General features: G+C 43.5%; 1 protein-coding gene across 2 annotated transcripts in view; it reads right to left on the bottom strand.

The window, feature by feature from the left end:
* Positions 1-27143, bottom strand: part of ELMO1 (engulfment and cell motility 1) — a 296344-nt gene that overhangs the window by 179737 nt on the left and 89464 nt on the right. The window contains exons 6-13 of one of the 2 annotated variants that reach the window (XM_033165673.1): positions 25349-25518; positions 16833-16868; positions 8662-8761; positions 6708-6859; positions 5965-6043; positions 5386-5436; positions 3596-3718; positions 1334-1465 (exon numbers count right to left, since the gene is read on the bottom strand). In XM_033165673.1, the coding sequence (XP_033021564.1) occupies positions 1334-1465; positions 3596-3718; positions 5386-5436; positions 5965-6043; positions 6708-6859; positions 8662-8761; positions 16833-16868; positions 25349-25518 (843 nt within the window). The remainder of the gene's footprint in view (positions 1-1333; positions 1466-3595; positions 3719-5385; positions 5437-5964; positions 6044-6707; positions 6860-8661; positions 8762-16832; positions 16869-25348; positions 25519-27143) is intronic. The other variant, XM_033165674.1, reaches the window with a different exon arrangement.

Below are 27143 nucleotides of genomic sequence, written 5' to 3'. Positions count from 1 at the left end.
AGATATTATCTAAGAACGTAAGCAAAGCACTGTATTCGAAACCATAAGCTTGTTACTGTGTGAAAAATAAACTTATTCTTTTTGGTTAAATTTTAAAAACCTGACTGGACTCAATGATTACCAGGGAGGGGATCCTGGTTGGTGGCAGCGAAGCACTGTGGTGGCACAGGGATCAATAGCCCGTTAAACGACCAGGGACCCTGTGTGATCGCCACAGTGCCTGTCTCTGCATTTTCTCCTTCCATTTCAGTGGCCTAGTCTCTGGGAAGTGGGACGTGGGTGGCACTGTGGTCGAAACCACTGAGCCTAGGGATTGCCGATCGGAAGGTCAGCGGTTCGAATCCCCGCGACGGGGGGAGCTCCCGTTGCTCGGTCCCTGCTCCTGCCAACCTAGCAGTTCGAAAGCACCTCAAAGTGGAAGTAAATAGGGAAGGTAAACGGCGATTCTGTGTGCTGCTCTGGTTTCGCCAGAAGCGGTTTAGTCATGCTGGCCACATGACCCGGAAAAACTGTCTGCGGACAAACGTCAGCTCCCTCGGCCAGTAAAGCGAAATGAGCGCCGCAACCCCAAAGTCGTTTGCAACTGGACTTAACTGTCAGGGGTCCTTTACTTTTCTTTTCTTTTTAACTTTCTGGGAACCTGCAACGCAACTCCAATGGACAGCCAAGTACACCCGGGATGATCAGACATATATGTTTAAGGGTTAAAACAAGATACCTGACGTTAGGTAAAAATAGTATATTAGAAGTAATGTTTATGGAAGGTTTATGTTATTAAATATAGTAATAAGTTATATGAGATAAGTTAGTTATTTGAAATTGTAATAAGAATAATGATGATTGATGAGAAAATAGTTACAAAGTTACTAAAGTAAATTAGTACTGAACGCAGTTGAGAGAACGGGGGAAGTCCCCAAATAAGATTTGAAACTAGAGTTAAACAATAAGTATATAAGTTCCAGTGTTCGTGTGTTAGGTATGTATAAGTTTTCTTTTTAATTTTTAGTTTTTATTTTTAGTTTTTTACTGTATTTGTTGTGCTTTTATTGTATTTGTGTGGTGTATTTGTGATTTGTTGTTTAATGTGGAAAACCAATTTTAAAAAAAAAAAAAAAAAAAAAAACAAGATGCCTGGACACCATTTTGCAATGTAAGCCTGAACAATCAGGATCCAGGGCCGGTCAGACTGGGTCTAGGTTGTCATGGCTGATCTGAACCGGGCCCTGAATCAGTTTGAGGTGAAGGGGGGTTGCACCGCTCTAATGCAAACCAGACCACTGTAATAATGAACAAAGCCTTTAGACAGATACTAAGATTAAGGGAGAATACTCACAATAAACCCAAGTTTTTTGTAATCCCGTGTGTACATAGATTTGCGTTTCTCAACATTGCCACCACTGTTGTTCGGTTCAGACTCTGCATCGAAAGCAATTCTTCGGAGTTCAAATATGATATCCCTTTGGGCCTGATGGGGTTGTAAAAAATACATACTTTTTTTAAAAAAAGGAAACCATACAGTCAACTTTGAATATTAAGACAATGCCAGAACATGTCTTTACCACTACATTTTCATTCTCCCAAGTTTTTTGGCCTTAAAATTTCTATTTTAAATTGTAGTACAATGTACTGTTGTTCCCCCAACTACTAGTTTTAAACCTGGAGTTATTATCTTGTTGGTTTTACAGTGATACCCCGTGTTACGCACGTGATCCATTCCGGATCGCACTACGTAACACGGGCATGCTTAACACAAACGCCCCCCCCCAAAAAAAAACCCAAGAGTAATGCGATTTGAGTGCTTCTGCGTATGCGTGAAGTGCGTAGAAGTGTTCTGCACATCCGGGGGTTGCGCGCGCTCCGGAAACGCTTCCGGGTTGCAGGCGTTCTTAACTCGAACGTCCGCAACCCGGGGTGTGCACAACCCGGGGTATGACTTGTGGGAATACGTTTTGGGTTTTCCCGTGCGTTTAGCCGCTTTACTAATCCTTCCACACTACGCGCAGCAGGAAAAAAGATCCGGCCGGAGATTGGTGCCTGGATCCCTCCGCGCCTCCCTGAAAGCGCGCCAGGAAGCCTCCTGGTAACGGTCACAAGGCTGGTTTCCCGCCCAGAAACACTGGCTATTGCAATGCTGTTATTGGTTAATACTTATGTGATGATGCTGTATAATCTGCTAATAAATAGCCCTGCTCCTGTTGGCTCGGCGACGAGACGAGCGGAACGACAGAGAGCTCGCTCGTACTGAGTGCACTTGAAACTACCGACTGCAGTCTTTTTATTTGGCCTCCTTCTTGCTTCTTCGGCCACACCTTCTTGCTGCCTATCCTATCCTCTTCAAACCTTTTGCAACTCCCGGAAACTCCTCACAACCTTCAGGAAACCCTCATAACCAGCGGACCTTCATAACCAGCCGGAGCAGGCTGTCAGACGACTGGTTATCCCAGAAACTGGTTATCCCGACAATGACTGTACTCTGTATTAGATTTTATGCTTTGGTTTTATCATTTTTAAAAATACTTTGTTGTTGCTGTAGTGTAAACCACTCAGATAACTTGTGTTATTAGGAACTATAATCATTCTATAACTAAATAGTAAAAAATGTAACTGAATTATGCTAAACATAGAACTTCAGCTTGGATAAAAAAATATTAAACTGGATCCACAGACTCTGCTGGTATACCCCCAGGAATTATCTCCAATGTCAGAGTTGCAGTGCTGGAAAAAACACCAGTTATGGACCTTTCTACAGCTGCAGGTAGGAGGTGAAGAGGGCAGATATCTCTCTCTCTCTCTCTCTCTCTCTCTCTCTCTCTCTCTCTCTATCACTGCCTGCCTGCCTGCCTGCAGAGGAAGATCCAGTGTTCAAGGGATCACAGAATTGCACCCTTTGTGAAGAAATGAGAATGGTGTGACATGGCATATTTACTAATTCTCTCGCCTGTCCTCTGGAGTTTAAAATGTCATTAGAATGACTGCTTCAAGCTTCTTCTTTTTTTAAATTACCCCAAGCATATTTGTGCATATTTAAGAAGTAGGGCTACTAACTGCTTTAATTTTTTTGTTGTAATTTAGTTCTACATATCCTGGTCTGTCTGCAAGATTCCTCTCTTGTGCTTTATATCCCCATATGGTCTCCCACCAAGTCCCTGCTTTATTTGCCTTAGATTCTGCAGCTGAACCATACTAGGCGCCTTCAGAACACAATAAATGGTGCCTGACTCTATTGAGAGGTATGCAGTCAAACCTCTTCCACCTCTGCTCGCATTCATTTCACCCAACGTCCATGGCAAACCCAGAAGTAACCAGCGGGTTTGCCGCCGCCCGTGCAGAAGCAGGCAATTGCCGCCCGTGCCTGCGCACAACGGCGCGTCTCCCAGCAACCCGTTTCGACTTCTGGACGGGCCTCTGGAATGGATTGTGGTCGTGAGTAGAGGTTCCACTGTACTGGAACTGCATGTTATTTTTTCCTTTGTGGCCTCTAAAATAATGCACACTGCTCATCATTCACACATAACAAAGCTTTTCCATTTAACTGAAGTGGTTTCCCTATCTCTACAGAATAAATGTAGCGGTTCAACAATACTGTTTTGCTTACCTGATCTTGGGGGTCCATTTTGGTCATCATCCTGTCTTCCAGTAAGTTAAAGGTGAGCACTTGAAGGACGTAAAGCTGATGTGCCATTTCATTATTGATGGCCCTCTGAGCTCTGATAACATACTGAAAATAGTAGCAAGAGCAAAATCACCAGGCAAGCTTACGTAAAGTTACAGCAGGCAAGGGGGTCCAGAAATAAGCTTCACCATTGGAGATATAATTATATTTAGCATAATTGTTTTGCTCTTCTCTGCATCCCCTTCCATTCTCTCCATTCTCTAGGACAGGGCTACCAACCAAACGAAGCACACTAGTTATTTTTGTAGATGCCCAACAAGATCAGTAAATAGCCTCTTTTTGCTGCCAGCCTGAGACAGCAAGAACAAATGAGTCTGTCAAGCACCTGGCTGGTCAAAGCACACAATTAGTAATAGGAGTTTAGTTTAAGAAGTCACAAACTGCATAGGCAAACACTAGCCAAACCCCTGCTAACAATGCAATCAATACATTCAGGGGCGGAACAAGGTGGGGGCGTTGGGGGCGGTATGCCCCATGTTCCAGCCTGGAGGGGGGTGACACTCAGGGCCCCCCCCCACGACTCCCAAGCTGCCCCATCCGTCTCCTGTTCAAGCGCGGCAGCCTTACGAATTGCCGCTCACTCGGCGGCTCGTATGGTTGCCGCGGGAGCAGCAGCACCAGCACGGACGGACTGCGCATGTGCGGGATGCCACACATGCGCAGTCCATCCATGCTGCTGCTCCCATGGCAATCTTACGAGCAGCAACTTGTAAGGCTGCTCCCGCAGCAACTCGCAAGTCGTTGTGACATCATGACGCACGGCGCATGCGCACTACATGTTTGCCGCTCTGGGTGGCCAAGCAGCTCTGTACGCCACTGAATACATTCACCGTTCCTTTAAAATAGGTGAGTAGAGGAACGCGATTCAGCTTTTTAACTGTGTTATGGGAATTACAGGGAGGGGCCACATCTTTAAAGTTATTAAATGTTACAAATATTATGCCTGAATATATCCTTTTGACTTGAAAGCTCAGGGAAGATACTTACCTTTATAAATCATATAACATCAACTCCTTTGCCAGTTTCCTCCATTTCAACGCTATTTTGCCTTTGGAAAAACGACTCTTTACCCTGCCACCTCCCCAAGCGTGAGGACATGTATACACACCTCCCACCCCAAGAAGTGCCCAGAGGTGACAATTGCTGAGCTGATAGTTGACCAAGGAAAGTCAAATCCCATCACCAAACTTGCCTAGGGGTCCAGACATGCAAAGGAAGTTCTATTGTTTTTTGGGTGGTGGGACTTCAGAGGTGTTTGCCTGTGCTAATCTTATACCTGGGTCTTGCCCTGCCATGTCCACTTATGCTAATCTTGGACCAAGGACTTGTCTGGACCTGTTTTCCAAGGTTGAACTAGTGCAACCCCTGTCTACTCCTTCCCTTTTGTGACATGTCAATGATGTAGCAATGATGTTGTACGAACTGTATTCTGGGATATGGTGGGAAAGTTTTAAAAGCCAATGTTGCCCCATGCTTGGGGTTCTTACTGCTGTTTGAACCTGTTGCGCAACAATAAGGGATCTAAGTCTACTGGCTGATGTTTTGCTCCAAATTACTTGGCTGGAATTTCCTTCTTTTACTGACCACACGGACCCGGGGGGGGGGGGGACTTGTACCCTAATGAGCTGGGCTCTCAACCCAGAATTTTCTTTAACAACTGTTACTTTATCAAAAATGAGCACGGAAACATGAACTGAAGACAAAGCACTCACTTGTAAGATGATTGCCCGAAGTTGTTTCTGTGCTAAAATATTTGCCATTTCCTAATTTTGAAGAAGAAGGGGGGGAAAGAAGCAGTTTGAAAAAAGTATACAGCTCATTATGGCAGCATCAGTACAATGCCTTGATTGATTACTAGGAGAAATCTATAGTCTATTCCTCGGAACAAGGAAACTACCTTCCTGTTGCTCACTTTCATGATAAAACATGGATGGAAACTGACTACACTAAATCTATTTCTGTGAATTGGTAAGAAAACCACTCACAACCTCCAACTTGATTTAACAACACAGCTGCCAATCAACTGCATTTAAAGGGGCATGCTCAGTATCTGAACAGAGTGACAAAATTAACCAGGACTCCCTATTGTATGTATCTTGCCAGAAAAAAAGGTTACTTCTTAGAGAAGGGTAGCACATCTCAACTCGTGCCACCACTAGCTTTCATAAACAACAAGCTATAATTGTCCGACAAGTATAACTAAGAATTGCATTTATAGCACAGTTTATAGCAGCTGTGTTTTCAACAGGTACCACCACAAAGTGACCCACCCATTTTAACACCCAACTCACCTGCCTCCTGTCATCAGGCGCTTTGAGGAAAAGCGCATTTATTACGGCAATGGTGTAGGTTTGTATTTCTTGATCTGCCCTGTATCAGAGTAGAATATAAAGCAGGTATACAAAAGTCAAGCTTTATATAATGATTTTTGTTGTTGCTGCTGTTTATAGAATAGAACAATAAAGTACAAGTTACTAGAGTGTGGGAGAGGAACCCGACAAGCCTTTAAAATGATTGTATTCTAAATTAATGCACAGCTTCTTAATTGCAGTAAGTCAGTTGTCAGCTCAAACTGTGTTAAATCTATATATTTGTATGTTGCTCTTTCAAGGTCATGGTGAGCATACATACGGTAAGTCTGGTTTTTATCTGTGAAATGGTTTAAAATGGCAGGCAAGAGACTTGCTAGAGAAGCTCCAGCAAGTTTCATTTTGCTGAACATATGCAGCAGGAGAAGAGCATCTCTGAACTGAATACAGCCAGAGAGCCATGCAGAACTGGGGACGTGAGCTGCTCCAGGATGGGGAAGGTGGCATTAGCTAGGATGGCCTATTGTCTTCTCCCTTCCTTGCAGTCAGTTCTTACTGCACCCATATGGAAACGCAGGATCATGAGCAGACTTGGGTAAGAACTTTAATCCTGGCTGATGGTACAAATCCTTAACGAGATCTTATCAAGTTTAAGGCTGCTTTTAAGGTCGTCAGGTGTAACTTTAAACGTTATTCCCAGACAAAAGTAATACAAAGCTACTCACCCTTGAAGGTGTGGGATTAACTGGCCAATTGTAATCTCCTGTGCCACCTTCTGGTACAGATCATGGCTGTTCAACACCATTGACTCTAGGATGGCTAGTGATCGTTGCAGTATAGCAATGTCAGTAGGAAACTTGCTCACGTAACCTGCTATCTATAAAGAAAACAGGTTTCTTGTAAGAGGCCATGGGCTGGATAGAAGGAAATGTTCCAGCAAAATAAATAGTATTTGGCCAAAGCAATAAACCCTGGGTGTCAAATCCTGGGATAATAGCACACTCTGGTTTGTCTTAATCATGGTTAATGGCAGTGCACATGCCACACTTATGAATGGTTTAGGGAGCCAGGGTCAATCTCCGTGGAACCAAGGGGGTTTCTTGACCAGGGGCTTATTGATCATCCATTTATTGAGTCATTCACCAGACACATGCATATGGCAGTCATACAACACTGGCAGCACTGGGTTCTTGTCTCACACTTCCCAGTGGAATTTTCCATCACTTTTCTTGTCGGCTTTTTGCAGTTAGAAAAACAACGTGATAATTGCACTAGAAATTATGGGGTGCCAACCAAATCTTGTGCAAATCAATAGCCTGTGTGGAAGCACAAAACACTTCACTTCACTTCCGAAACCACTGTTAAGGGTCAATGAATATTGCTCCTGTCCCTGCCATACGCACCACACAAAATATTCAGAGATATAAAGAGAGGCTTTATATTTACATGCCTGCATGTGGTTAACAGCCATTCACCCAACAATTCTCTTTGGCAGACTATGCTATGGAGTTCCTTTTTCTCTTGCAAACCCAAGACAAGCATGTTTATAATTAACTTAAGAGTTCCCATTGGGAAATGTTTCCTTAACATGCTTACATAATGATATTATAAGATAATGTGAATTCTGTTCTCTCTTCTGTGCCTTGTCTGGCCTCTTTCCAGAATCTACTTGTTCCAAAATAGGTCAACCGCATACGAAAAAGTCTCAGTGCAGGGCTGCTGCAACATCATTCATAATTTGCCTTACAAATATTGTTCATCCTATGCCATTATAGCATTAACTAACAGGTAAGTTAATAAAATTACAGAAATTCTCTCAAATATGAACATCATCGGCACAACCTAGGAAGAAATGAGCTGTGGCTAAATTCTGTTAACTTAGCAGCAATTAAATCCCATTCCCTTGGCTTTTGTTGTTGTCGCTCTCTTGTTCGGCAATGAAATTGTGCCGGATTGCGAGTAGTATATGCTTAGTGGTTTGTCACACCGATTCTCTAGGATCAGTGTGGCTTATGAGTTCTCGTTTTATCCTCAACAAAAAACCGATGAAGATAGGCTGAGATGCAGTGATTTTCACAGCACCCTGCATATGATATCCAGCAAGCATGGTATCAGCATGATATGTTATTAGAACATCGATCCTCCCAGACCCTTCTAGAAAACACCACCAAACTGGTTCTTGAGTATACTTCAGAAACACAACCATGAGACAGCTTGAAAATGCCTCTCTGCGATAATTTGTCCCCACTGCAGTCATATTATGGAACACCTATCCATATTATGGATCCTATACCTTTTAAATATGTGTTTTTTTCTTTTGGGGTGGGGGGTTATTGGGTTGTTGTTGTTATTTTGATTATATATTTTGTGGTTTTATATTTTGATTTTGTTCTGTGAACCACCCTGATACCTCCCGGTATATATATATATATTCAATAAAAAATAAAATAATAATAATAATAATAATAATAATAATAATAATAATAATAATAATAATAAGTCATTCTGGTGCCTGACACACAGTGTTTCCAGGCAGCTTCCAAGAATAGGTTGATACTGGAATGGAAAAGCTCCCAAACAGGCATCTCCCCCCCCCCCATTTTGTAAATGAACAGAACAGATGTGTGTGCATAAATACATCTACTCTGACCCTTAATGGCAAGCATAAACATACTGTACCTTTTTAATGAAAGCCACGGAGAATGTGTCCCAAGATACAATTCCATGATCCATCAGTTCAACGAAAGCCGTCAGAGTGAAGGATAACATGTCTCCAAAGCTGGAAGAGACAGGAGCCAAAGCAGAAGTGGGGCGGGGGAAGAACCATGTAAAAAGCAGTGGGAAACCTTTGGGCAAAAGGGGAAAACAAAGCAAAGATGCGCAAGAAGGGGCAGGAGCAGAATAAAATGAAGGCCGTGCAGCAAAGAAGCATCAAGTGATTTCCACATGGATCCCAAAGCAGCATCAACTGGAAGGAAGTGTTTCTGCATTCTGTGTGGGAAAAGGCTGTCCAACGCCCAAGAACAATAACCTTGTGCAGGTGTCAGCCTGCTCATTCAAAGACAGGACACCCACGAAAGACTTGCTTCTCTTCCCAATAATAGATCAATTGCTGTTTAAACAGTTTCCCACTTTTGGACAAACACCAGCCAACACAAAAACAGGCCATGGGATCATGTTCTTCCCTCCTTTCTCTACCAGATTAAACCTTTCATCATATTTTGAAGTTCCTGTATGTGATTCTTTCTCTCGCGATTTTACATGTAAATGCCTAGTAAAGGTCTTATAAGTAAGTATTAATCAGAGTTTGGAAATGAGCTTCATATTCAGATTTCCAAAGCATAGCAAACAAAACACTCTGTTTATTGCCAGTGCTAACACAGAATAATAGAATTAGAGAGTTGGAAGGGACCATGAGGGTCATTTAGTCCAACCCCTAGCAACGCAGGAATCTCAACACACAGTCCCCCATCCAATTTGATGCCATACCGGGCCCTGCTTAGCTTTGCAAATATGCTAGCAGTTTTATTGTTGCACCACTAGTATGGCCAGCCAGGGTTGGTGTGTTGGAATTCAGGATCGATAGGGGAGGGCACATGTGAGCTCTCAACGATAGTTAAGGAATGAGGCGCACATCTACAGAACCTCAACCTGACAAATTCACACCCACCCCATGTGAAAACCACTAGCTAAACCCTATGGGAACAGCCTCCAGGGGTTTTTTCTGGGGGGGGGGAGATACACTATGCATATGTGTGGGTTTTTTATCATCATTTTTTAAAAGAACAGTGTTCTAGTTAGCAGATCTAATATAAATCAGGACATATTCTTACACAAATGGAACTCTGCTGCAAAACTATCTTCTCCCTAATTGTTCTACACCATTAAAAAAAACTACCATAGCTAGAAACCTCTAGGCTTTTCTTTAATACATAGCTCATGATAATTCAACCCAGGAAGACTACCCATAAAGCAAGAAGCCCTTAAGCTCAGTCAGGGGAAAACATACAGAAAGAGACACTTACAGTCATAACTCTGGAGTCCAGCACACTGAATTGGAAGCTACAGCGCCGCTGGCTAAGGAGCCAAACTGGGGTCCTGACTCCAAGCCTGCTGTTGGTGATCAGGGGCTCATGGAACCCAAAGTTAGCAGGAAAGAGCTCACTGAGCCACTCCCATAACACTGGGGCCCTTTGGATAGGAGCCGAGACATTCACAAGCCCCTTCCCCTGTGCCAGAAGAAACAAATGTCTTTCGCACCACCTTGCCAGTCCAACGGCACAGACTATGAAGCGCAGGAGAACTGCCCATCTTCAGGCCAGTGGGCAGATGCTTTAAGAGAATCTAATTCTCCCCGGAGGGACAGGTAACCTGGAGTAAGAGGCTTAAAAGGCCTCATTTCACTTCCAACACTTGTCACAGCAAGTTGTCCACTTTCCTTGCTCCATGGGCTGCACCACAGGACCAGTACAGAACAGTTGTCTCCATGGCAACCTTCATTATGTCATCATATTGGCTGGAATTTCCAGTGATGAGCAAATTCCAGTTTCTTAGCAACTGAATAAATTTAGTGGTGGACTTTATAGTGTCAGTTTGCACAGAATCAAACCTATCACAAACCTTATCTGGGTGGGTTAATCAGTACCTCATAATAAGAATGTAAGGAGAGCCTGCTGGATCAGGCCAAGGGTCCATCGAGTCCAGCAACGTGGTCTCACAGCGGCCAACCAGATGCTTGTGGGAAATCTGCGAGCAGGACCTGAACACAAGAGCATTATCCTACCCTGGGGTTTTTAGCAACTGGTATTCAGCAGCACACTGCGGCTGACCACGGTGTCAGAGCACAGCCAGCTCATGCAACTGCCTGTTGTACAATGACACCTAGTGGAAGAAATGAAGGCATTCTGCAATACTGAGAACTGCTAAACAAACTGCATTTACTATGCACATGCAATGGACTCACATTACACCAGATAAATATACGAGGGAGCTAGGATTGCATGCAGCTCACCACCACCACCAGGTGTAGGTGTGTGTGTGTGTGTGTGTGTGTGTGTGGAGTAAATTAATGCATTTGCTCTTCCTCTCATGCAGCAGCAAATATGACACCTTCCAAAATTTTGTTCTGAAGTCTTGCTGGAAAGAGTTACAGTTACAGGTAGGTAGCCGTGTTGGTCTGCCATAGTCAAAACAAAAAAATAAATAAATAATCCTTCCAGTAGCACCTTAGAGACCAACTAAGTTTGCACACGAAAGCTCATACCAAGAACAAACTTAGTTGGTCTCTATGGTGCTACTGGGAGGATTTTTTTAATTTTTTATTTTGTTTTGGAAAGAGTTAGGTCATGTAATATTTCCTGTTGCACATGCTCCCCCCCCTCCAATTCCCTTCCTGGATTGGGACCACATCTGAACTTAGCTTTCTGTGGTTTGCCATGAACAAAGGAAGCGATGCAGGGAGAGATGCCAAATCTGAGAGAAGCTTTGCACCGGAAATACCACAAAGGGCTGCTCGGCTCATCTAGCATCTCTGCACACCCAGAGGAGTCCTATGTAAGGGATGGAACCAGGTGAAAAAAGGAATGAGAAAGAGGAGGATGCTTCATACAACACTTAACACATGAAATCTCTGATCACAATATATGGTTCCTTATATTCACTTAGGGGCACAACGAGTGGAACCTTTAAAAAAGAGCACCAAACTGCATGGGATGTGAAGGACAGGCAACCAGATCCCCTAACATGTTTTTGAATAGATCCCCCCAACAAGGGTATGCTTTGGATCAGGGCAGTGTGCATTGGTGAGGTCTGTGTGAAAACCTTTCCCCTACGGTTTCTTTCTCTAACCTGAAAATTGCCAAATTACCAAATCTGATATTAGTTGTGTGTCAAAGAGAGATAACCATTATCACATCTAGCTTCACTTGCAGTTTCCACATGTTCCATTTTAAAATTAAATGCTTTCCCCACAAGGTGTCATCACAGCACCAGAAAATCTTCCCAGGAAGGCAAGTGCAGAAAAAAAAACCCACTCTAAATACCGAAGAGATAGAATTATTCCAGGCCAAAGTTAAGACTTCAGAAGAGAAGATTCAAGTACTGATGCTGCAATCCTGTGCACACTGACCCCGGAATAAGCCCAATTTTACGCAGTGGGACTTACATCTAAGTGAATACATATATACTGCACAATCCAATTTATATGGCATAGTTGGGGGCATATATTCAAATCCAACTTAAATAAATGTGCACGTGATAAAAACAAGAACAGGATCTTATGAACCGCACCCTGTCCTCGTAAACAGGCAGGCAAATGCTGCAAACTTAGCTCATTATTAAATATGAATCCAAATGGCACAGCACAATGAGACATTTGTGGGGCAAGGAAAGAAAGGCTGCTTTCCTCTCCCTGTTTCTGCCGACAGAGTGAGGGATTCATGGAGGCTCCTTGCTACAGCCGCATCTGTGCACTTGGGCGCTGCAGCTGGAATGAACTTCCCCTGCACACTGTGGCCCAGAACCGTTTCCAGTCAACGACATTCCTTTGGCATCTGCTTTGTACAAACAAGTGCCCAAAGTGGAAATGTTAAGTTAAGGCAACAGTTGTGAGGTTAATACTGCAGGGGAAGGCCGCAGGGGAACAAGCAGAGAGAAAACTAGCTACTGCTGGCAAAGCAGAAGCAGTCTCTAGCTTCAGCTTATTTCTGTTTAACGGTGCTTGTCACCACAGACCAAAGGGAGACGCAGGGTAGCTTCACATGTGGCTTTTAAAAATGCCAAGTTGGGTTAAAGTTATCAGAAATATAAGCAATTAAATGTACACCTTTTAACCTTACAAAACATTTTTGGTAGCCACAGGTGAGAACAGCTTTGACCATGAGTTAGTCTTCCTCAGAGATCTAACGTACAAAGGACTTATTGAAAGGTAAAAGGGTAAAGGGACCCCTGACCGTTAGGTCCAGTCGCGGATAACTCTGGGGTTGTGGTGCTCATCTTGCTTTACTGGCCGAGAGAGCCAACATACCAGAGCAGCGCATGGAAACACCATTTACCTTCCCGCCAGAGCGGTACCTATTTATCTACTTGCACTGGTGTGCTTTTGAACTGCTAGGTTGGCAGGAGCAGGGACCAAGCAACAGGAGCTCACCCCGTCGTGGGGATTCAAACCGCCGACCTTCTGATCAGCAAGCCCAAGGCTCTGTGGTTTAACCCCAAATCTATTGTGCTTTTGGCATACACCAACTTGGAAGTGATGTATATATGTTTGTGTTTCGTGAGCTTGATTCTTTCATTTGCTTCACATTATCTGTTCCTATTTATTAAAAAAATGTTTATAATCTACCTTTCACCAGGGCAGGACTCAGCAGATTAAATAAATAAAGTTATAGAATACGCAAGAATAAAACCATTAAAATACCTCAGCAAGCAACAGAAACCACTAAAACCACAGTACAACTTGAATAGTATTTCCTACACAGAGCCTTATGGCTAGCCAGCTGCCTTATACCAGGTTAGACTATTTGTCCATCTAGCCCAGTGTTAGCTACTCTGACTGGCAGCAGCTCTCTGGGGTCTCAGGAAGCAAAGGTTTTTCACATCATCTGCTATACAGTGGTCCTTTTAAGCAGAGGGCTGTGGGACCTTCTGCAAGCCAGGCACGTGCTCTGCCACTGAACCACAGCTCCGTCCAAAGGAGACATTGAAAAATGAAAACAATTTTCCATTTTGTGCAGGAAATGTATATACATGCCAAACACACATTGCCTGCACTGAAGGCATGTTTCCCAGGCATGCATTGCACATATCTAGCTGCCTGCTCAGAGGCTCAGAGCAGCTTATTTATACTGGTAGTTCTCAGGCAGTCAAATCCAGGCAGCTTACAAAGCCAAACCTACTTAGCGTCAACAGCAGAATGGTGTGACGTGCCGTCTTCAGGCAATTCTCCGAGCATGAGCATACAGGAAGACAGACAGGTCTGAATTAGTCACATGTGGTGGAATACCTGCAATTCCCTACCTGGACATATTGTGTGTGTTGCGATTGCTACATCATATGAAAGCACGGAAAAACTAGAGCACAAAAATGTTATTTGAAAAGCTGTGGCACAAGGGCAGCTCACCAGATCAGAATGGAAAGCTAAAATAATTTCTATTACTATGTCCGTCTTACTACCAAGTTCATCTAAAATTGTTCAAATTAGTTTCAGAGATTGCTTGCTGAGTGATGATGCCAACCAAACAGCTCTGCAGGACTCAGCAGTTCATGTGACTTCTTGTTCTCTGCTTCAGTGTGAGGTAAATTCTTGGAATTTCCCAAGCAGGCCGTCCACGTGTAGAATTAGAAACTGAAGTCTGGTTCCAATTGCGCTGTGCAATCAATACAGAGCTTACAATCCACTGTCACATGAAGTTCATCTTTCAGTAGTCAGATGTACCATTCAGTGCAAGTGTTGATACTTTAAATGTAAAGGTAAAGGACCACTGAGATTTAAGTCCAGTTGTGCACAACTCTGGTGTTGCGGCGCTCATCTTGCTTTACTGGCCGAGGGAACCAGCATTTGTCCGCAAACAGTTTTCCAGGTCATGTGGCCAGCATGACTAAGCCGCTTCTGGTGCAACGGAACACCGAAACAAGAACAGCGCATGGAAATGCCGTTTACCTTCCCACCGGAGTGGTACCTATTTATCTACTTGCACTTTGACGTGCTTTTGAACTGCTAGGTGGGCAGGAGCTGGGACCGAGCAATGGGAGCTCACTCTGTCACGGGGATTCGAACCACCAACCTTCCGATTGGCAAGCCCTAGGCTCAGTGGTTTAGACCACAGCTCCACCCGTGTCCCCGTTGATGCTTTAGGGCCCATTAATTTAATTCACTATGTGTTAAGTGCTCTTCCTTGAGCAGTTGGGAGGACTCCAACCATTTCCATGGGTCCATTTCCCATGATTCCTGACTTGCTGTTATGTACAAACCAGGATCGTGCTTTAAAACAAATTCTGATTCGCTAAATAACAAAGCAGCATCAGAGCCCACGGGTTTGAAGCAGACTTGTTTTGAGAATGACCAGTTAGTTTTAAACTATATTCTTTGGTTGATATGCAAGGACAAACCAAGAATTCTAGGAAATGAAATAAGCGCCAGCATAGTCTTTCTTCCCAGTCACATGGGAAAAGGGAGGGGGAGCTTATGAGCCCAATGCTTTGGAGTGCAAACTATTTCAAAGTAACTTGTGACTATATTTTGCACTGCACTACATGGTCACAGGCACCCATTTTCTCTGGCCATTCTGTCTCCAAGCACATCCTTTCTACAGGATTTCTCCTCTTGACCATTCACTGTTCCAACCCTCCTTCCTTCCCTTGGACTGCTACCTATTTGACTTCCTGTCTCCACTTTTCCTGGATATTTACTTTGTTTCTGATTCTTTCCTGTTTCCCTTTACCTTCTCATCAGAGCAGTTAATCAGACGAAGGAGCAGGAGTAGCTTAGACAATGGCAGCCTGAGTGCCTTTTGAACCCACCGCTCAGCCCAAGATTACGGTACCTCCAGGCAAACCTTGCTACAAAGCCTATTAGCGCATGACAACACCGTTTAAAAAAAAAACACAAAACAATTTCTAGCATTGTTTGTAACAGCATTACATCCTGATCTTACACATTTGAGCTAGTGTGTCTAATGGCAACAGCAGCAGCCAACAGAGCTCCACGCTGAATTTAATGGTGCATATAGCAAGTTCTAGTATCACACCTGGGAGTTATTCTAGTGTAACTTCAAGCAGATACCAATTTCTTCCACTTAGAGGAGAGGCATTTGCAGAAAACTGCTCATATGAAAACAGTCAACATGCAAGAATCCCCAGAATATACACTTACTCAGTATGAAAGTCCTACTTTAGCAGAACACAGAAGTCTTTCCTTTTATTCAGAGAAATAGCACTTTCATAGAATTACTCTAAATTTAGGGATCCCGGTGTAGTCATTGGTGATGCATTGACACTGCATGTACAAACTTAGAAACAAGAAATGTTATGCCAAAACTTCTTCAGGCATACTGTAGACCAGTCTTGAAAGGAGAGAATAAGACACAGGAAACTCTACTGCAGCCACCAGCTTTCATGATCACAAAACTGAGAAATGTCAAGAACCAGCATGAATAAGAATCATGCATCAGCAGGGGCTAGAACAAATTATGTCCCTTGAGATTCAAATGCTTTTTATCTAGTCCTTATTTTCCCCAGAAACTAAGCTATTATCATTACTACCTCAACATTCAGAAATAAGTTAGCTGGTTAGAAGTGAAACCTTTTTTCCTTTAACTTGAACTGAACTTCTGTACTATCAGTAGGTTTAAGATTAATTTGAGTCAGCATACCACTAATCAAAAGTATGCTTATTCAGAAAATATATGATACTGCAATTTCTCTACTGTTCCAAAACCATTTTACCTGGTGCTAGAAGTTAAAATGACTGTGACTCTCAAGTTTATTACTAACCCATCAGCTTCCCAGATGCACCAGGTGGGAACATACCTGTAGGATATTCATGTAAGAGGGTTGGTAGCTCAAAGCAAAAAAGAAAAGCCAAAAGGAGACAGCGCCAGCAAATAGCTACAGGAGGTATAGGAAAACAAAGCATTCATTACACAAGCAGTGCAAAAATAAATAAAAATAAATAACTGAAAGCTCCATAATAAATCTGTGGCATGTGGCATTAAAGAGCAGGAAAGAGAAGCAGATTTGCTTGATCAAAATATGCACAGGTATTCAAATAAATAAAATCAGCAGGAAGGCCTGGAATTTAATCATGCAAAGAGGAGGAAGTTTGCAGGGTGACGAGCCAATCAGATTCTTACCAGGGCTTCATTATCTTCTGCAATTTCTGATATCGTCTGCAAAAATTTAAAAACTTTCAGATAAGGAGAAACATTGTTAAGACATTTTCCTGCTAATCCGCATTTGAGTTTTACAAGGCCAATTGAACACCACCAGAGGAACTATAGTTGGAAATAATTCAACTGAAGCAGACTTGAAATGTTAATAACACGCTTTAATGCTCTTTGGAAGAATACAATGCAAAGCAACCCGATATACCTTTTAATTCAACAACAAAATCTCACAGAAAAGGGGAGGGTGGCAGAGGGAGAGAGATTGCTTATTTTTCTAAGGAACGCTTAAGAACGTTGCCTGTATACCAGGACCTCACCACCATGGGGGACAGCAGTATGACTTCCCCTATTAGCCAAAGACCAGAAGTTTCTGGGGACATACAATCCTTTTTAGCTGTCTCTCAAACTTGTCACAGAAACAAGCAGAAGGCTCATCCGGGCACAGACATCAGCCATAAGAAACAAAATAGCTGCTGGACGCATGGACCTCTGAGCTCCACCCTCCAGCCAGGTACCAGACCTGGGAGTCTGCTGGCTCAGGTAGCAGTTAACTCCATCCCAACCACCAAGGAGTCTGTCAGCAGCTTCCAAGGGACAATTTGGTTCTTTGGAGAAACACCAATGGAATATTTAGGGCCGGTGCTCCTAGAAATCAATCAATCAATCAATTAACAAAGCAATAACCGATACCAATGCTCCTGGGGGCATAGGATGGCCAAAATGAAGGCTATTTGGGTCAATTCTTGCGATAACCATCCTGGCAGCTAGCAGCAATTACACAGTTACTGCTAGCTGCCAGGATGGAGATCACAAGAGCATGGAAATATTTAGAGGGATTTATGGTATAGTTGAATCTGGGCCATAGCTATTGCTGAAAAATGAATTCAAAAACTGAGGTATTCAAAAACTGACGTATAGATCAGTGTTTTTCAACCACTGTTCCGCGGCACACTAGTGTGCCACGAGATGTTGCCTGGTGTGCCATGGGAAAAATTGTGTTTATTTGATTCCTATTCAAGAGAATTACTTTATATGGTAGTCAATATAGGCACAGAGTTAAATTTTTTAACATTTTCTAATGGTGGTGTGCCTCGTGATTTTTTTCATAAAACAAGTGTGCCCTTGCCCAAAAAAGGTTGAAAAACACTGGTATAGATGACAAGCAAAAAAAAAAAAGACTGGTTTTCATCAACTATGAAATAAGCTACTATTTGTAATTCTTAGTAAGTTTTAAGGGAGAATTAGCATAAGACCTTGAGGACTGTATCATGATATTTACAAATAAAACAAATCTCTAAAAAAAAAAAACGCCCCCCCCCCCCCACACCAATACCGTATTTTCCGGCGTATAAGATGACTGGGCGTATAAGACGACCTCCAACTTTTCCAGTTAAAATATAGAGTTTGAGATATACTTGACCGCAGATTCTCCACCCAGCGTACAAGACGACCCCCGACTTTTGAGAAGATTTTCCTGGATTAAAAATTAGTCTTATACGCCAGAATATACAGTAACTGTAATTTTTTCACAATAATGTGAATGAAATGACCCAAATTTATACTTTCGTGTGTGAATTTGTTTAATTTAAACTGTTCTGTTTTCCTTTACTTCTTTATTCTTGTATGCTAGTAAAGTGTATACTGTTCAGATAAATAAAAACATTTTTTTAAATTGTAGAAAGCTCTGTTTTTCCCCCTCTCTCTTTTTAGGATATAAAACGATAAATGTTTGTGTGAGCAGCTCAAAGCCTTACGGAAAAGGTGGGGTGTAACCCTACAATTGGCCGCTCCACACCAAAAAAACCACAGAATCATAACCACAATATGATGGACTCAGCTACACAGGTTAATTTATAACATTTAAAATGTGTTATAAAATGTGACACCAGATGGTGCTGTGGAGCAGAATCCACAGTTAATGGCAGATTGCCTTGGGAGATCTTTATCCCCTGTAGCTTTCCTTTATAGCGTTTTTTAATATCTGTGTAGATACAGCCCTCAAGTCCCTCACAAACACATGCTCTATGAGCATTTAAAACTCTAAAATTTACCATCGTCCCGTTAGCACAGTGTTTTTCAACCACTGTTCCGCGGCACACTAGTGTGCCGCGAGATGTTGCCTGGTGTGCCGTGGGAAAAACGTCCCGGCCGTTGTTGTTGCCTTCCTTCAGCTAATCAGGGTCAGCCCGCGCGTTTGTACACAGAGCCGAAAAGAGACGCCGGCTGCCTCAAAAGTGCCTCCCTCCTTCCTTCGCCCTCCCGCCAGCCAATCGTCTGCGCCCTCCGGCCTGCCGGAGTTCCCCGCCTCCTCGGCCGTCGGCGTGGCCCTGAAGGGGTCCTGCGCTCCGCACGCGCCTTGTCGCAAGTGGGGTTCCGAGGCCAATCGGATTTGGGAACTTGGGCTGCTCCTAAGTGGAGGGAGAAGAAGTCCGGTTGCAGCTTCTTTCCCAATAGGAGTGCGATCCCGTTAAAGTGACTGGGAAATGGGCCAACGCGGGGTGAGGGGCGGGGCCGGCAACGTGCTATAAAGGCGCGAAGGCGTGTGTGGTGATGGCGCTTGGTGGCATGCGCGTGCGTGAGATTTTGGCGGCGCGAGGAGGACGAGTTGGTCTCGCTGCCGCCGCCGCCTCCCCCGCAACCTCCTCGCTCGGCTGCGCTGCTCGGCCGGCGCCCTGAGGGGACGTGGCGGGTAAGTAGCGGGCACGAGGCAGCTCTGGTGGTCAAGCGAGGGAAGAGGTTTGAAGGCGGCAAGAGGGAGGCTGAAGCGGCAGCAGGGGCTTTCTGTGTCCATCAGTGCAAACCTTATGCATTGGTCATTCGTTATAGTTTTGGAGCCTTAACAATCTTATAAACAAACATCACTAATTTCCCTAACTGAAAACTGTGGTTCTGAGATGCTTGGACACACCTGCCCAATTTGTTCAATGTTGCATCATACTGTTGTCATTTTAAAGATCATTATTTAAAGGAGACCAGGGGCTGAAGTGGATATTTTTGAAGCACATGCTTTTGTTTTTATAACCAAATAAATTATTGTGAGATGCTCCGACTCTTAAGTTTTACAGACTTCACCAGAAGTGATCCTGCTCTTTATTATGTTCTCCCCCAAAATAAAAGCAGGGAGGGAGGAATAAAAAAAAACCCAAGGAAGCCTAATTGCCAGAGGAGGAGCTAGCTGCTCCAGCACCCTAAGCAGCACACATGCTGTGCACCGCTGGGGGGGGGGGGCAAGTCAAGCGTCCCAGGGCACTGCCCATGGTGAGGGTCCCAGGGGGACAGCACGGTGTGGACAACCACTGCCGTGCACAGGTATGTGGACAACCACTGCCGTGAATTGTACACAAGATCATCACAAAAAAGGGAAACACCACATTGGCTGGGCTCTCAAGTGTGGCATGGCAGTTAATTATATCATGTCAGGATGTCTCAGGAGCTTCTCCACTCATGTCTTTGTCACAAAAAGTCACTCAGGTACAAGACTAGAGTCCCTCAGACCTTACTTGGGGCTGGACTATATTTTGAAAAAAATATGAACAAATTCCTATGCCCCACAAATAACCCAGAGATGCATTTTAAATAAAAGGACAGGTTCCAATTCTGTAAAAACACGCTGATTCCTGGACCATCCGCGGGCAGCATTTAGAAGGTGATTGGGCCACATCCGGCCCCCGGGTCTTAGTTTGGGGACCCCTGCTCTTAAGTCCAAGAATTATAAAATACTTTCTTTGTGTTTATTTGATTCCTATTCAAGAGAATTACTTTATATATAGTTAATATAGGCACAGTTAATTTTTTAAACATTTTCTAATGGTGGTGTGCCTCGTGATTTTTTTCATGAAACAAGTGTGCCTTTGCCCAAAAAAGGTTGAAAAACACTGCGTTAGCACACTATGGGTCCAGCTCAGGGCCAGATTTAGGTTTGATGAGGCCCTAAGCTACTGAAGGTAATGGGGCCCTTTATATCTCCAGCTGTCCTTTGTCAACAACAAATTGCTGCTTTTTTGTGTTTAATATATGCTATATGGTAATTTGCAACCAGTCCATGCAGAATGTAGGCACCCTATATATAGAAGTGAGCAAACTAGTCTTATTTTAGGAAGCAGGTTAGCAGGCGGGACCCATTAATTACATCATAGGAGCCCACACAACACAAAACACTGTTGTTGTATGTAGGTTTTATTTTATTTGTTTTTTATCTTATATTTTGGAAACGTACATCGTTTTCTTTTCTTTAATTTTTTTGGGGCCCCCAAGAGAGTGAGGCCCTAAGCTATAGCTTGTCTAGCTTATACGTAAATCTGGCACTGGCCAGCTCCTGCCACTCCTAAGAACTCTGCCTGTGGCAGCAAAGAATTGCTTTCCGTGGCCGCCTGACTTCTTGTGCTTCACAATATTTGCACCAAATCCCACGGCAATGTGTGACCTAATTCAAAAATATCAAGAAACTCCATTGGTAACCACTACAAATCACTATAACAAAATGTGAAAATGTACAAGTGTGTGAATAAGACGAATGCTTCACTTGCATGGTACACTCTCGATAAAACAGCCTTGTATTTAAGCAACAGCCTGGTAACCACAGGAACAGGAAACACTAGTAAAACCTTCTTCAGACTAGGAACTTTGGTGAGCTTATTTGCAGAACTTGAGCACTCAGGGCCGTCTTAAGTAAATCCGGTGCCCTGGCGCGAAGATCCCTCCAGCGCCCCTCACGCTCCGCCAGGCAGGGCCAGGCGCAGCAGGCAGCTGGAGGGCGTGGCAGGGTGGGCGGTTGATGCTGAACTCGCACTCCACCGGGTAGGGCCAGGCGTGGTGGGCAGCTGGAGGGCGCAGAGGGGCGGGTGGGGGTGCTGCCAGCTGTGCTCCACCTCCGCCTGTTCGGCCGAAGCAGCACTGCCGTACAGGGGGCCCTGGCTGCAGCGCCGCCGGCAAGCTCACCAATGGCCTCCCCGCATCCACAGCCCGAGAAGAGGTGGGCGAGAGCGGCACTGCCTTGCGCCAGTAGCCTCAATGGCTAAGATGTCCCTGTGAGCACTAGTTATGAAGGTTAGTCATACCAACCACTGAAATAAGCAGGCTGTACAGAACAGACACACAATTTGTATAAGCAATAACATTGAGTGTACAACTGTTTTGCTTAATTCAAGCCATATATTAATACAGTAGGGAGTTTTTAAATGCCCATCCCCTCAAGATGGAATCTATGGGCATAATCCTCTATTAACACCTTCAGGATAAGCCCTATGGCAACTAATGGGAATTGTGCAATATACTGGTTGTGAAGGACAAGTTTTTGGCCAGCTATATCCTGAATCAGAGCACCTGAGGTGTAAATTTCATAATGCATGAACATAAAGTGCTGAGTCAAAAGCATCACATATGTGAACAGGAGTTTGTTTGTTTTACTTGAAGGGAGGTGGCTCTTTTAATCATCTGCTAATAACAACAACAACAACAACCACCACCACCCTTGGCATTTGAGGCACAACCTTTGTAGGTAATGGTGCCCCTTTCAACCTTACTTATATGTGGCAGAAATAACAGCATTGTGCAATGAAACCAATTTAACCCTTGGTTAAATCTGTGATTTTAATACATTTCTCCTGTTACATCAAGTCGGAAGGGGAAGGAATCAGTGCTCTAATTTGACGGTTCTCCCTGGAACTTCCTAAACACAACATATAGGGAAACAAAGGGAATTCAAATGATCTTGCTTGTCAGCAAAGTTGCTGTGAGGTTAACCAGACTGGGCATGACTTGATTCTGCATGATTTTATTTCTGAAGGCTAAAGTCACAATATTTGCCTTCTGGGGGTTATATGAACAGTAATGCGCTGAACAATGATGCTCTAAAATTAGTGGGCCAGAAGGATCCCAATAATTCAGAGTGGTCTGTGAGAAAAATCGAATGCCATTTAAAAGACTCTGTAACTCAAGAGTCCAAATGAGCCACAGACTTTTGTTCATATTAATTTTAACAGAAGAAGAAAATCTGAAACAGAATGGCAATATAATGTTATGGAATAATAGTGAAAGGATACTTGCTTAGACATTTGCCTACCACAATATGCTCACTGTTTGTCCTCGAAGGGACTCTGGATTACATTGCTGGCTCTCTACCAAAAGGACAGCAGCTCCTTTTGGAATTCCTCAAGCCACAAAGGCTTAGTACTTGCTGAATGTGCACCCTTACTATCTGCCAGGAGCCACTTCCAGCTGAGACAAATTTTGCCAGCTCTGACGAGACCAACTCCTTTGTGGCTTATTTGGCAAAGCCTCTGGTTATAGATCAAGAAGGCCCCTTGCTTTCAAGTTCAGTTAGGATGTCTTAGGGGGAACAGAGAATGATTGTCTGTGGCTCAGGGCTCGGCTGGACCTGTTTTGTAAGGAAGAACCTAAATCTGCCCCCAAGGAAACTCCCAGCTAAATCTGCAGAAACAGAGAACACCGTGACAATATGCGGTGGCTGCAAGACTGGCATTTCCCAAAACTTGGAATATTCTGGCAAGTTTTGAATTGGAAGAGGGCCGCAGGGGGTCAGGCAGTGGCAGACAGGGGAGAGGGGAATGCAGAAACTGGGGCCTGCATGAAAGGAAAGTGTACCACATAAAACACAATAATGGTGGATCCATTTATATAGTACACACACAGTAAGAGAGAGAGAGATTCCTGTTATTTAGCCTTACAACCACTGCGGCAATGTCCTTAGCAGAATTAAAACATGCTGCAGGGAAAGGAATTATTTATCTGGAACGCTCTTGGTGCAAGTCATTTCATTCAGGTTCATGAACAATTTCCTTCAAACACACAAAGAAGAGGCACATGCATCTCCAAAGTAAAGGTGCAGCGCACTTCTCCCTTGTCTGCTACCAAGGCTATTGTGACCTACACAAGTGGGGAGGGGAATTCTCGTAATAGCAGGAAGAAGGTAGTTCTGTAACTCCATTCCACCACCACCACATGTTGGACCACAACTCCCATCACCCCGACCACTGGCCATACTGGCTGGGACTGATGAGTGCTAGGATCCAATAACATCTGGGGGACCACAGTTTCCCATCCCTAAAGGCAGGGAGCTGCAAATCAGCTAGTCCCTGCGAACCTCTCCAGATCTGTGCTGGCCATCCTAGGAAGGAGTCTGCTCCCTTCCATGGGATTCCAACACAAGTGGGATGGGTCTCACATGCACATTTATTACAGCAACTAAATGGCTGCTCTGTAACACATGAATTGTGTGTGTTATGACATGTGCCTGCACAAACACACATAAACACACATCCCCATGAATTACTGCTACTGGCATGGGTCTTGCCATTTGCACTGGGCACATGGATACCACAGTGAGACTTTCACATCAAATTTGATGGAGCATAAAGGAGATAGCAGGTGCATATAATGACTCTGGAAGAGAAACTCTCCTTCCTTCCTCTTACAACAAGCGACTGAAGCTGACAGTACTCAGTTGAAATCAATGTCAAAAATGCATTTTTAAACATGTATTTTCAACACTGATGAACCACACATTCAGATTTTGTTAAGACACTCTGGAATGCTATGCTATTTATATAGCCACAGCCTTTAAATTTGATGCAATATTAAATACGGTATTTCATTCTCACAATGTGGGTATCCCTCCCACACACACACAAAAAAAATCTGGCTCATCGAAAAGACTGAGGTTTAACAATATGTACATCTATCCACAAAGGAGTCGACACATTTCCTCTCTACGTGATTTGGTGCTCTGACCTTCCTTGCTTCCAATCAGACTCTTCCAGGGGAAGGTAATTCTGTTGCATCTCTAAATCAGACTGACTGAGATACTGAACTGCTCCAAAGACAGCAGAATTATCTGCTTTAAGGAGAGGTTCTTCACTGAACCGCTGCCTAGCTCACAGCTCTGTGTTTGCCTTGTTCAGTCAGGACCCACATTATGATGCGTAAATCATGCAAGCAAGCACACAGGGCTGGAGCTTACCAGAAGGCATATCATCCCTAGTCCTACATCTTGTAAAAGCAAAACTTTGGGGTGCAAGATTGCATTGTGGCTCCAACTGTAATTCAGGCAAGAAGCATGGTTTAGCTACTGGAAGTTTGTAGAACCACAGAATTGTGCCTGCATATCCCACCCCACCCCCAACCATAAATTTTTACTATAAAGCTTGCAGGATTTCCGAGGGTTTTCTAACATTCCCCGAATTGTCTATACTTTTAAAACATCATGTGGTAACTATTTAAGAACGGGCATAAGGCGATGAATAGATCTCAGGACTTCTAGTGGCAGATAACACAAACAAACATTCCTCCATCAGAGAACTACTTCTCTTTAACTCGCCTCTCATGAAATACTCATTCTTTTCCAAGGAACAAGAGCAGAAATTGTGGCTTCTAAACATGACTTACTTTTAAATGAGCAACAAATGCAATTTTACTAGCTTATCCAAGCAACAACTAAGAAAATGTGCGTGTGTTGAAATACTCACTCAGTGCCACTTTCCACCATCTGCGTCAGGAGTGAAATGCCGTCTAGATTGATAAATTCTTGGGCAAACGTTATATCACGTGAATAACTAGCGAGGTCTTTCAGTGCTTCCAACTTGGCATCCATGCTAGAAGACTGGATCCTCTCGTGAAGCTGAAGGGAGGTTTGGGCCTCACCAAAGACAGAACATTGAATAAATGGAGGGGGGGAAGAGAGGGGGAGAAACAGACCTTAATTTCAAGTGTTACTAATAAATGAAGACACCTGAAGAAAAAAACACTTGTTAAGTTTAAATATTATCACATTTTCACCTTCACTCCCTTTTCCTTTCCACCCTCCTTACTTTTTTCAACTCTCTCCTGCACACAGATCACTCCCATTTCCATGCTTCATTGAAATGAAAATTCATGTTCTCAATTGCTACACTGAATCTGAAGACGGCATAGTACCAAGAGTGAAATACATTGTGTGATGGTACTATGGGAAATTTGGGGGCTCTGCACCCTTTATCTTTTTCACATGGGGCTGCTAAGGAATGGAAAAGGGAGAGGTCTGAGTATAGCGAGAAGGGAGAAACGCTGAAAGGAAAAAAGAAGGGACTATTTTAAACAACAGCAGAGTAATGTAGGGGTGGAGAAACACTGATGGTTTTTCTTTAAAAAAATAGTTTTAACAAAGGAGAAATAAGAGAGGTGGGTACACAAAAAAGCTAACACAACGTAGCCTTTCCAAACTCCCTTCTCACTGTATTCAAACCTTATTAAAAATTGGCACTCTCCCCCATTCAGTGTCACTCCCTACTTACTCTACTAAAGTCATTGCCATTGTTTAAAATCATCACTTTCCCCCGCCGTGTATCCAGATTCTTGCTTTATTCAAATCTCTGCTGTTGTTTAAAATGACCACTTTTCCCCTCTTAAGTTTCTGTCCATCCCTGCTTCACTCAAACCTCTGCCCTTGTTTTAAACTTTCCCCTCTTGGTTTCACTGCCTTCTAACTCCCTTGTCTGCAGCCTCATTCACTCTTCCTTCCCTACCCTGCCCTGACTTCATGCAAATAAAGGACGAGGCACCACATATCCTCCAATGAGGACCGTGTGGTGACATTCTTACATTTTATTATATACAGAGATGTACACAAAGGTACAGGCGGGAGAGTTGGGGATGTTATGATAAACTGAGACCAGAAAGTCCATCAAAGCAAGGGAAAGGTGTGGCACATTGCTGTGCTGAGTTCAACGTAAACAAGGTCCACTGAAAAGGATGAACAATTTAATCAGAGAGGGTGTGATCGCTATGAACTGGCAAAGCAAAAATAGTAATGCGCACGAACACTTAACAATGGAAAATTATTTTCTAGCTGAGCTCTTCCTCCCAAACAGTACTGAGCAGAAGTCAGATAGTGTCAGATCTGTAAATGAATTCCAGCTCAGCAACTTCACGGTGACATCTCTTTTTAAGCGTTTTTGTTATAAACCAGTGAGCTGCCTAAGACCATGCAGTGGAGAACGAGAGAGAGGGAAGGTAACAATCTGTTTCCTATTTCTCCAAGAACGAAGTTACCGGTATGCTTTAGAAAAAAAAAACATTCTATGTGGGCACAGAAGCCTTTTTTTTACAGCAGTTATTATTAACATTAATTTAAATGCCACTACGCATTAAAAAACAACAGCCCTGTTTTCCTACATGGTCACTCCTTGATAAAAATGCTTCTTCTTTTGCCTCATTAACTACCTTAAAGCTAATACAGTGGAATGAATGGCTTGGATTCTAACTAAGCTTCCACTGCGGGGATGT

Source organism: Lacerta agilis, chromosome 12 (genome assembly GCF_009819535.1).
Source record: "Lacerta agilis isolate rLacAgi1 chromosome 12, rLacAgi1.pri, whole genome shotgun sequence".
NCBI lineage: Eukaryota > Metazoa > Chordata > Lepidosauria > Squamata > Lacertidae > Lacerta > Lacerta agilis.
Note: the sequence above shows the minus strand (reverse complement) of the source record. Positions and strands in the feature narration are given on the sequence as shown.